The sequence below is a fragment of the Mustela erminea genome, chromosome 8 (assembly GCF_009829155.1).
Source record: "Mustela erminea isolate mMusErm1 chromosome 8, mMusErm1.Pri, whole genome shotgun sequence".
Lineage (NCBI taxonomy): Eukaryota > Metazoa > Chordata > Mammalia > Carnivora > Mustelidae > Mustela > Mustela erminea.
The window spans coordinates 72762200-72774925 of record NC_045621.1 but is presented as its reverse complement, the minus strand read 5'-3'; the positions used below and the strand labels follow the sequence as shown (position 1 = coordinate 72774925).

General features: G+C 40.9%; 1 protein-coding gene across 1 annotated transcript in view; it reads left to right on the top strand.

The window, feature by feature from the left end:
* The window catches only part of PDE11A (phosphodiesterase 11A), a 387189-nt gene that overhangs the window by 189128 nt on the left and 185335 nt on the right, over positions 1-12726 (top strand). The window contains exon 6 of the mRNA XM_032356042.1: positions 12119-12251. Coding sequence (XP_032211933.1) covers positions 12119-12251 — 133 coding nt within the window. The remainder of the gene's footprint in view (positions 1-12118; positions 12252-12726) is intronic.

Here is a 12726-nt window from a genome sequence, read left to right as displayed (position 1 = left end):
CTCTCTTCCACTGTTGGTGGGAATGCAAGTTGGTGCAGCCTCTTTGGAGAACAGTGTGGAGATTCCTCAAGAAATTAAAAATAGAACTTCCCTATGACCCTGCAATTGCACTCCTGGGTATTTACTCCAAAGATACAGATGTTGTGAAAAGAAGGGCCATCTGTACCCCAATGTTTATAGCAGCAATGGCCACGGTCACCAAACTATGGAAAGAACCAAGATGCCTTTCAACGGACGAATGGATAAGGAAAATGTGGTCCATATACACTATGGAGAATTATGCCTCCATCAGAAAGGATGAATACCCAAATTTTGTAGCAACATGGACGGGACTGGAAGAGATTATGCTGAGTGAAATAAGTCAAGCAGAGAGAGTCAATTATCATATGGTTTCATTTATTTGTGGAGCATAACAAATAGCATGGAGGACATGGGGAGTTAGAGAGGAGAAGGGAGTTGGGGTAAATTGGAAGGGGAGGTGAATCATGAGAGACTATGGACTCTGAAAACAATCTGAGGGTTTTGAAGTGGTGGGGGGTGGGAGGTTGAGGTACCAGGTGGTGGGTATTATAGAGGGCACGGATTGCATGGAGCACTGGGTGTGGTGAAAAAATAATGAATACTGTTATGCTGAAAATTAAAAAATTAATATTAAAAAAACCAGTTTTTGTTTACAAAACAGAAAAAAGAAATATCTGTCCTAAAGAGTTCTTGGAGTTCCTGTCCTGTTTCGTTGCCTTTCTGAATCCTGTCCCCACTGGATAATACTCAAGATAGCAAAGGGACTTGACAATCATTTCTTGACAATGAGAAAATAGATGTGTCTAAGTTGACACTTCTGCTCCTGACCTAATGATAAATTGTTAGTTAATGGTCATGGTTTTCATTAATAATTGTTATAGCACATCAAGGAGAATATATTAATGTAGTCTTAAAAACGTTACATTTGAGGTGCCTGGAAATGACAAGGAAGAATTGTCCAGAAAGTGCTTGGATATAAATGTAAGGAAGTCAGGAATCAATGGGCTGCTGCTGTAGATGTGGAAATCATCAGTATATATTTGGTTATCGATACAAAGTATGTCCATGGGACCACATAATAGCCCTATTGATCACTTCCACCATGTATCCTAAGTTTTAGCTCTAATATTTATCATGTCAATACAGAAAACCTCACACTTCTAAAGCTTTACTCATGCTGTGTTTTTGTCTGGATTGTTTTTAGGAAATTTTACTTCTGTAAACACCAGCTTAGACCAACTTCCTTTTGGGAAGTAATTTTCCAAATACCATTCCCAGCCCAAACAAAACTGACCCTTCTTTTCTCTGTTCCTATAATGCCTGTACATTTTTCCATTAGGGTATTTACCATAAACCACTGTCACAGTTTGTGAGCTCCCCAAAGTTGTGGCCTCTTTAGTTTCTTCCTACACCTCTTTCTATATATGTAGGGACCGTGATAAGTGGGCTGTCCATCCATATACAGATGGGTTCCCATTGCCAACTTCTTTAAGCAAAAAAGGGAAAAGACCTTTATTGACGTGTTTTTGCAAGATTTGCCCCATGACCATCCAGCACTTAGTAGGGAACATGATCATTCTTGAATGACCAACACATGGTCATTCTTGTTTCTTCTTCTTTTTTAAAAAGATTTTATTTACTTGACAGAGAAGGATATAGCAAGAGAGGGAACACAAGCAGGGGGAGTGGGAGAGGGAGAAGCAGACTTCCTGCCAATTGGGGGACCCTTTGTGGGGCTTGATTTCAGGACCCTAGGATCATGACATGAGCCAAAGGCAGACACTTAACGACTGAGCCACCAGGCACCCAACATGGTCATTCTTGAAAGAGCAAATTCCTGGGAGTCTCTAGTGAAGACTAAACTCAAGGGTTGAGAACAAAAATGTCAATATAGACACAGTCTAATAATTAACATTTTTTTAAAATTTTTTCAATTTATTTATTTTCAGAAAAACAGTATTCATTATTTTTTCACCACACCCAGTGCTCCATGCAATCCGTGCCCTCTATAATACCCACCACCTGGTACCCCAACCTCCCACACCCCCGCCACTTCAATCCCCTCAGATTGTTTTTCAGAGTCCATAGTCTCTCATGATTCACCTCCCCTTCCAATTTACCCCAACTCCCTTCTCCTCTCTAACTCCCCATGTCCTCCATGCTATTTGTTATGCTCCACAAATAAATGAAACCATATGATAATTGACTCTCTCTGCTTGACTTATTTCACTCAGCATAATCTCTTCCAGTTCCGTCCATGTTGCTACAAAATTTGGGTATTCATCCTTTCTGATGGAGGCATAATTCTCCATAGTGTATATGGACCACATTTTCCTTATCCATTCGTCCGTTGAAAGGCATCTTGGTTCTTTCCATAGTTTGGTGACCGTGGCCATTGCTGCTATAAACATTGGGGTACAGATGGCCCTTCTTTTCACAACATCTGTATCTTTGGAGTAAATACCCAGGAGTGCAATTGCAGGGTCATAGGGAAGTTCTATTTTTAATTTCTTGAGGAATCTCCACACTGTTCTCCAAAGAGGCTGCACCAACTTGCATTCCCACCAACAGTGGAAGAGGGCTCCCCTTTCTCCACATCCCCTCCAACACATGTTGTTTCCTGTCTTGTTAATTTTGGCCATTCTAACTGGTGTAAGGTGATACCTCAATGTGGTTTTAATTTGAATCTCCCTGAGGGCTAATGATGATGAACATTTTTTCATGTGTCTGATAGCCATTTGTATGTCTTGATTAGAGAAGTGTCTGTTCATATCATCTGCCCATTTTTTTGATATGTTTGCCTGTTTTGTGTGTGTTGTAACATTATTTTATTCCAGTAGTTTCTCTTCTAATTTAGAGACTCATTTTGAGAAGTCATCCTTTAAAAAGACTTTAGTGTATTTTCATATAGCTTTCTCTGTTTGAATCTTTAGCTAAGATATGTTTTTCAGACAATTGAAGATGGTGAAATTACTTGTCCCAGGGTGTTTTATTTTGTCTTCTTTTGTTTCACTTGTATTGATTTCCTTCCTCCACTACTTTGCAACTTGTTATCCTCAGGTTTATATCTTACCTCACTGGCCCTCACTTCAGGGGCAGCTGCATTTCAGGAACTATGTGTTATCTGTAATAGGGCAATTCTGTTTTACCTTCCACTGTCAATATATTTGAGTTCATGAAGCTCTCTTTGAAGTCAGTGTGGGTCTCGTATTTGGGACTCAAGATAGCACTGAGAAAGAAGACTAAACTGTAGCCCTTTGAGGGAAACTCACTTAAAAACCTGCATCTTCCTAGGTACCTGGTTTTAGTGAATACAAGTAAAAGATTTCTTTACAATTTTCATGTTATTTTAAACAAATCTTGATTTTAGAGGAGTCTACTTTTTAGAGTTAAAATAAGCTAAGTGGTTAATTTTTACTTTTTAAGGAAGAGTCACTGAAGTGAAGGGACAACTGTATTTATTTTCCTTTTCTCAGACTCTTATTTCCTTTTTCCCCCTCTATTTCTTTTTTTTTAAATTTCTTTTCAGTGTTCCAGAATTCATTGTTTATGCACCACATCCAGTGTCCATGCAATACGTGCCCTCCATAATACCCACCACCAGGCTCACCCAACTTCCCACCTTCCTCCCCTCCAAAATCCTCAGTTTGTTTGTTTCTCTGTATCCATAGTCTCTCATGGTTCATCTCCTCCTCGAATTTCCCCCAGCTCCCTTCTCTCCATCTCTTCATGTCCTCCATGTTATTCTTATGCTCCACAAGTACGCGAAACCATATGATAATTGGCTTTCGCTGCTTGACTTATTTCACTTAGCATAATCTCTTCCAGTCCCATCCATGTTGATACAAATGTTGGGTATTCATCCTTTCTGATGGAGGCATAATACTCCATAGTATATATAGACCTTATCTTCTTTATCCATTCGTTTGTTGAAGGGCATCTTGGTTCTTTTCACAGTTTGGCAACTGTGGCCATTGCTGCTATGCACATTGGAGTACAGATGGCCCTTCTTTTTACTACATCTGTATCTTTGTGGTAAATACCCAATAGTGCAATTGCAGGGTCATAGGGAAGCTTTATTTTTAATTTCTTAAGGAATCTCCAAGTTACTACACCAACTTGCATTCCCACCAATAGTGTGGGAATGCAAAGGGTTCTCCTTTCTCCACATCCTCTCCAACACATGTTGCTTACTGTCTTGTTAATTTTGGCCATTCTAACTGGTATAAGGTGGTATCTCAGTATGGTTTTGATTTGAATCTCCCTGATAGCTAATGATGAACATTTTTTCATGTGTCTGATAGCCATTTGTATGTCTTCATTGGAGAAGTGTCTGTTCGTGCCTTCTGCCCATTTTTTTGATGTGATTATCTGTTTTGTGTGTGTTGAGTTTGAGGAGTTCTTTATAGATCTTGGATATCAGCCCTTTGTCTGTACCATCATTTGTGAATATCTTCTCCCATTCCGTGGGTTGCCTCTTTGTTTTGTTGACTGTTTCCTTTGCGTGCAGAAGCTTTTGATCTTGATGAGGTCCCAAAAGTTCATTTTCGCTTTTGTTTCCTCTGCCTTTGGAGACACATCTTAAAAGAAGTTGCTGTGGCTGATGTCAAAGAGGTTACTGCTTATATTCTCCTCTAGGACTCTGATGGATTCCTGCCTCCCATTGAGGTCTTTTATCCATTTTGATTTTATCTTTGTGTATGGTGTAAAAGAATGGTTGAGTTTCATTCTTCTACACATAGCTGTCTGATTTTCCCAGGACCATTTATTGAAGAGACTGTCTTTTTTCCAATGTACATTTTTTCTGCTTTGTCAAAGATTATTTGACCATCGGGGCGCCTGGGTGGCTCAGTGGTTAAGCCGCTGCCTTCGGCTCAGGTCATGATCTCGGAGTCCTGGGATCGAGCCCCGCATCGGGCTCTCTGCTCAGCAGGGAGCCTGCTTCCTCCTCTCTCTCTGCCTGCCTCTCTGCCTGCTTGTGATCTCTCTCTCTGTCAAATAAATAAATAAAATCTTTAAAAAAAAAAAAAAAAAAGATTATTTGACCATGTAGTCGCAGGTCCATATCTGGGCTCTCTACTCTGTTCCACTGGTCTATGTGTCTGTTTTTGTGCCAGTACCATGCTGTCTTGGTGATCACAGCTTTGTAGTAAAGCTTAAAATCAGGCAATGTGATCACCCCAGTTTTGTTTTCCTTTTTCACCATTTCCTTAGCAATTTAGAGTCTCTTCTGGTTTCATGCAAATTTTAGGATTGTTTGTTCTAACTCTTTGAAAAATGCCAGTGGAATTTTGCTAGGAATGGCAGTGAAAGTATAGATTGCGCTAGGCAGTGTAGACATTTTAACAATGTTTATTCTTCTGATCCATGAGCATGGAATGGTCTCCTATCTTTTTGTCTTCTTCAATTTCTTTCATGAGTGTTCTGTAGTTCCTCGAGTACAGATCTTTTACCTATTTGGTTAGGTTTATTCCCAGGTATCTTGGGGTTCTTGGTGATAGAGTAAATGGAATCAACTCCATTTACTATAGCATCAGACTCTTATTTCAAGGATTTTTTTTTTTTTGGTCTGCTGATTTTTCTTTTCTTTAAGCCAGAATTTATTTTAACATCCCCCCCCCCCTTAAAGGTCAAAATGGTTTTATGATTTGAATATAAGAGACTATTAAACAGAGATATTAAAACATACAATCTTTAGATGTATTTTAATAGTATCTCAAAAATTTTGATTTTCAATAAATACTGGATGTTGTATAGAATTATAAGCCATTTTTCTCTCACTGTGGTGCACTGGTGTACAGTAAGTGTCTTGGGAAAGTAAACACAAACCCAGAAACACTCACACCAGACATCCACTTGCATGAGATGATCAGTAAGTGTCTTTTTCTTTTTGCTGAAAGAAGGGCCAGCCCACCCTTATTCCCTGAGTATAACAGAGAAGGGTATGGGAGAAGCCAAAGGGGCTATTTAATGAGGAAACTTGTGACAGCATAGACATAAACAATATGACCTAGGGACCCCAACCTAGGGGTCAAAATACAATGCAGAGTGTGGGGGAGAGGATTCTTCCTTTGACCCATGTAACTTAAGCACCCTCAAGTGTCTGGTCTCCCATTGGTTTCCACGGCTTTGACAAGGGGCCTTGAGTGAAAGAACAAGTTTCCCTAGAAACTATGGGTGGGGAGAGGACTTGGAGGTGTCTGTGGTTTTGCAGTTACGCACATGGCAGCTAAGAGCCACTGAACTGACATGATCTCATTTGCACCCACAAACTACAGAGTAATCAATATTGATGTGTTTCCAAACAGTGGTAACTCTCCTTATCTTGGTTCTGGCCCAAACTGAAGATCTCAGTGCTGGATTTGATATCTCTGGTCAGATGTGGGGGGCTCTAGAAAGTTGACTTTTGGGTATTCAATTTTGGGTATTAGTTTAAACTTCCAACAACCTATTAAAAAAACAAGACCTGTTAGAAACTATCAACCCTGACCCTTCTGGTAAGAACAAGATCTAGAGCAAAGGTGATGGTCATACCACCTCCATCCTGCTCAGACCCCATGGAGAAGACTATTCTGGACTGCTTTCATGATCAAGAGGACTATTAATCAGTGGGACTACATGGAGGACTGGGATAGTGAGAAAAAGGAAGGCATGCCAGAGGAGGAGTCGCTGGAGAAATTAGAGCTTGTTAGAAAAGAATGATCTTAGGTGGAAGACTATGGGGAACATGTTAATTATAGCCAACTATATCAAGTGCTGTCAGCTAATGAGATCCCATGGGACTGGGAGCAAAAGATGATTATTAGGAAGTAAGTGGAGCGGCCACAAAATGGAATGGAATATTTTGACAGGTAATGAGTTCCCTGTCACTAAAGACATTCAATTTGATATTAGATGTCCATTTGTCAGAGAGATTGGAACAGGGCCATTGCCAGCGCATACAGTGTCTCTGTGAGAATAGAAAAAGTACTCCCTCTAGAAGGATGCAGCTCTAAGTCAACATGCACAACTAGACTAGATTTCAGCCCCTATTTGTTCCTTTTACAGGGCACCCCCATGCAGAGCAGGACCTGCATAACCCACATGGCTGTGTCTATGATCTTAATATGTTCTGCTCCAACAGCAATCAAAAAAGAGGAAGCCACACAGAATAAAAGAGCTCTCACCAATTAGAAGGAATTGACTTATAGGAGCTTAAGGAAAGAACTGATTATGCTGAGTGAAATAAGTCAAGCAGAGAGAGTCCATTATCATATGGTTTCACTTATTTGTGGAGCATAACAAAAAGCATGGAGGACATGGGGAGTTAGAGAGAAGGGGGTTGGGGTAAATTGGAAGGGGAGTTGAACCATGAGAGACTATGGACTCTGAAAAACAATCTGAGGGGTTTGAAGTGGCGGGGGGGGGTGGGAGGTCGGGGTACCAGGTGGTGGGTATTATAGAGGGCACGGATTGCATGGAGCACTGGGTGTGGTGAAAATATAATGATACTGTTTTGCTGAAAATAAATAAATTTAAAAAAAAATTAAAAAAGGAAAGAACTGATCCTTTAAGCCAGATGTGTCCCTCAAGAAACAGAAATAATTTGGGCCTTTTCCTTTGTGGTTGAATTCACAATACTTCACTGCGAAAATGTAAAAGGCTACTGTCACAAGTCAGAATTGACTTTAGAGGTTGTTAAAATGTAGATGCTTTTTAAAACTGTTTACTGTAGGCTAGAAAATATGTTAAGCACTTGTATAAATTCTTAGCTTAATCTGCACAGTAAGTACTAGTATTATACTTACTTTACAGATGAAGTATAACCAACTTGTCTGAGATCACGTTACGAGGAAGTGGCAAAATAGGTATTTGAATCCGTTATATTTGACTATAAAATTCATGGTCTTTTTCAAAAGACAAAATTATTCTTTAGAAAAAAAGCAAGGTTTTGGGGGGCACCTAGGTGTCTCAGTCTGTTAAGTCTCTAAGTGCAGGTCATGATCCCAGGATCAAACCCAACATTGGGCTCCCTGAGCAGGGAGCCTGCTTCTGCCTCTGACCCTTCTCCCTCTCATGCTCTCTCTTTCACTCATTCTATCTCCCCTGCGCCAAATAAATAAATAAATAAATAAATAAATGAAATGGGAAAACAGGGCACCTGTGTAGCTCAGTCAGTTAAGCATCTATCTTCAGCTCATGTCATGATCCCAGGGTCCGGCAATCAAGCCTCATATCAGGCTTCCTGCTCAGTGGGGAGTCTGCTTCTCCCTCTCCCTCTCCCCCTGCTCGTGCTCCCTCTTTGTTTGTCAAATAAATAAAATCTTTTTTTTTTTTTAAAAAAAAAGGTCTTAGAGAGCTCTAACTCAACATCATAATTCTGCATTACTGTAAAATTTTAAGATTTGTAAGGTTGAATTAGTGCAAAAGCCGGAATGTGATATGAATACTCAGAGTGACAGTCATCCTTCCTGACTGTCTCTCTGAATATTCTGTCATGCTGGGCCTTGGTTTATGTACCCGTGCACCATGAAACTGAAGAAATGGAGAGGTGGTTTTCAGAACACCTGCTTGCACTGTTGCAGCTGCTGTAGGGTCCCTAAAATCTCCACTCCCTCTGCAGCCGTACCCCTATGAGAACGGCCACAGGTGGCTGCTTCCTCCCTGCACTACTTTAGCATTCCTGATCTGGTAGAGTTGAACTTGGTAACTAGGCAACATAGCCACGTGACACATTTTTCACTTGAAATTTGAACTGGGCCCTTCAAGTGTTCATTGTGTAAGTGTCAGTATATGTATTTCTCACCTCCCCATCAAGGTGGCAACCACCGTGAGGGGAGAGAGCATAGTTTATACTTTCTAGAAACCACCTCAACTGTGCTTACGTGTAGTGCCTTGTACAGAGTTAACTGTCTTACTTTGTCCTACTATTTTAGACTGATTGCAATACATATGCAGCCTGAACTCAACCCATTCTAAGCATGATTATATTTAGAATGACTCTTCCAGGAGCCCCTGCTCCTTAAGTGTTTTTATCATCATCTTCTTGAGAATTTTGTAAGTAAGGACCTACGACTGGATGATCAAGATCAATGTCTTTTCCTCCCTCTTCCTTTGACTGTGAGCAGTCTTCGACTGCAGTGTTTATGATCTGCGGTGTCTCCCTGAAACTCTCTGTGGTGAGGACTGTCACTCCCTTCTTTTCTTTAGGTGAGACTCTACTGTTCTTGCTCTGCTTCTACTCATTGATTTCCTTCCCTGAGAGGCTACAGGATCAGCAGAATAATATGCGGCTCTGCAGTCACACTTAGCTGAAAGTTCTCTCTCCACTTGGCAAAATTATTTAGCATCTCTGAGCCTCGGTTTTCTGATCTATAACATGTAGAAAATTGTACCCACATAAATCATAGGATTTATGTGAAAACGAAACAAGTTAGGTAAAGCATCAAGACAGACCCTTGGTCTGCCTTGGGTGAGGATAAATTTGCTTTCCCTTTTTTCTTTCTTCTCTATCTCCTCCCCCGTTATTACTGCTTTTCTTCATCTTTCTTCCCTCAGATATAGATTTCCCTATGTATTCGCTCCCTGGATGATCTCATCCATTGTATTCTCCCTGAAGATCATCCCAGCTCTACAGTATTTTCAGTCCTAAAGTCTTGATATGGGTTTTGTTCCTGGGTTTTCAACGATGAATAACGTGTTCCAGGTTTACAAAATGTCTGTTATCTTTCCTCATCTTCTGCTTCTCAAAACAACTCATTTCTAATAGTGCCATGGGCACGCAGGAACAAAACGGAAGCCACACCAGCTGCCCACCCAGCCCCGCAGAGTCTAATGCAGGACCTCCTGAGGGACCGGCATCCTCACCTCCCACCTGCGCGACTTGGCTGGTCTCCCCTTCATCTCTCTTAGCCAGTTTTTCTTGCTCCCTGTCCCTGGATTGAGCTTCCTGAAGTCACAGCTCCAATCATGTCATTTCCCTGCTCTGTACACTCCCAACAGCTCCCCATCCCCTGTGACTAACGTTTCAGCCCTTTGGTGAAAGCTGCCACCTATAAGCCCTGATCTTCTTTTCATGCCCGTTCCCCACCACTGGATCCTGTGCTCCCACCAAAGAGGATTGCACAGTGTTCCAAGAACACTCCCTGTGCTCTTTTCCCTTTGTGTCTCTATTCCTGCTGTTTCCTCCTCCCCTGGTGCTCTCCTCCTCACCAGCCCGTCTCCCCTTGCTGAACACGTGCCCACTTGAAAGACCCAGCTCCCAGATTTTCAGGCTTTTTGATGAAACTTATTCCTTCCTTAGGGTGTTCACCCCTGGCCCTTCACCTCTCCCTGCCCCAACCGTTTCTTCTCTCGGATTCTTCCCTCCTCCCTGCCCAGCACTCGCTAGCTCAGCATTTTCCGCGCTGTTTTATCACGCAACACTTTCTAAGAATTGCAGAATAGAATAAAGTACACAGACGGCACAGAGCGAGTTGACAGACTGGATTCATCACTGCAAGAAAGGAGCAACGCTCAGTCATACTATTTATGAATTTAGAAATGGTTTCATCAAGCTGGATTCTCCTATCAGGTGCATTATCATGTTTCCTCCTCTATTTTGCTTCCATGGCAGCACACCACAAAATGTCCCTCCTCACAGATACAACGTAGCAGAGAAAATAAACCATGGACTTTGTTGATGTCCCTTTGTTTGTTGTAGAAAAGAAAGGTGCCATCTTATCTTTGAAGTCCTCTGTCTTCTTACTTCTTTGATTTAGGCACCATCTGAGAAATACGTGACTCCACTTTTTAGCAAAACTTCCGCTTCTGAGCCAGAGATCCAGAGCGAATAAGTAGATGTGTTAGTGGTTTTATTAGGCAAGAAGGGATGAATAGCATCACAAGTAAATGTTACACTCACCAGACACAGACACAGTCATTCCGGATGACGTCTACGGATGGCGCTAAAGAATGCCTCTGCTTCCCACCTCTTCGTGCATCCGGGGTCCTCTCTGTGCCTCCAGATCCTCCAGACGGCACAAATTCCACACCGCAGCACGTGGTGACAGGGTAACAATGACTAGTGACAGTGTTTAGTGTCTTCCTTATGTATACAGCACTTTAGATTAAAAAGTCAATAGAGTTCTCACTCTTCTGGCTGTGGTACACTCACTCACGTGTCCTGGAGTTTGGAAAACATCGCCCAAGTAGACTTGTATTCATTTATGTAATTTCAGTTATCGCCTGCCACACCACAAACCTCACATCCTCCACAAGAACAGTACTCAGTTTTGCATTTCCGTAGCTCCTGGCAGTGCTCAGTTTGTACTTGGGGTAGAATTGGTGGAAGGGAGGGAGGGAATAGGGAGTCTTAACTAATTCTCATGCCCTTTCTGTAAATTTGATGATTATAGCAAACGTGATACAAGGGAAAGCTCACAAAACCATTGTGCATAAAATTCCTGTTCAAATCAAATGTGAATATAATTTAAATGGTTAAGGTTAGGGGTCAGTAAAATTAAAAGGGGTTTTTCAGTAAGATTTTGTAAGTAAGAAATATGTTTTTGTTAAACTCTGAGACATACTACAAAACTAGTTACATAATTACTAGATTGCACATGGCCAAGATCTGCTCTTTTGCTGCCTTTAAAATTTTGTAAACTCGTATGCTAATTTAAAAAAAATTTGTAAACTCCTAATTTATTTCCTGATTTTTCCTCATTCTGGGGCTTAATATTTCCCTTTGTCAAACATCCAGTCTGCTCAGTTTAGGGGTGTGGGCTGGGGAGGTCCGTGGAATGTATTATCCCATGGTGTTAGCATCCTTTTGTCAATTTCGGTCATTACTTCATTACTTACTTTATGTCTGTTTGCTTTGGCCTAAATACAACCTAGAGTTGTTCTCTGGATCCTAGAGAATCTATCATTTCTTCCCATGGGTCTGATTATTTTACATTACATCGGGTAAGTCTTTTTGAAGGAGCTACAGATAATTACCTCACTTTTTTGTGACTCAAGTCACTTATCCCTTCTTAAAGGGGAGAGATGATCCCACTATGAGTGTAGTTTTATGAGATTTGCTTTCAAGCAAACTTACCCTTCTTTATTTTCTGACTGCCTGCTTTGGTTTTGATAGTTTCAAAGAAAGCGTGGAGAAATCATCATATTCCGACTGGCTCATAAATAACAGTGTTGCTGAGCTCGTAGCTTCCACAGGCCTTCCCGTGAACATCAGCGATGCCTACCAGGATCCTCGCTTTGATGCCGAGGTAAGAGGAATTCTCTGGGTGCAGTTTTAAGGTTCACTTGTCACCCTGGTAATGGTTTGGGGTTGAAGCAAAAGAGGGACATCATATAGAACCACAGCAAGTCCTGAGTTTACAGGCAATTTTTTTCTTCCTGCATCTTTCCCCTGTGATCAGATTTTTAGCATTGCCTACTGTAGAGTACCAGAAAAACCTCCTCTCTACTCTGATCCATGGCAAAATGGCTATCTGTTCTGTATTAGTTTGATGCTGTTTTATAATTGGGTACATTTTGTAATAAATGTACCCATATACAAGTACCTATATCTTAACTCATGAACATTTTATATTAAGTGTAATTTATATTAAACTATGAAATAGTTATCAATAAAAATGTATATATAACATAGTTATTTCCCAATAGATGCTAGAACAACTACCATGTCTTTTAAAATTGCTCCTGAGAAATGGTAAATTGGTTTGTGTTATTGTTGAATGT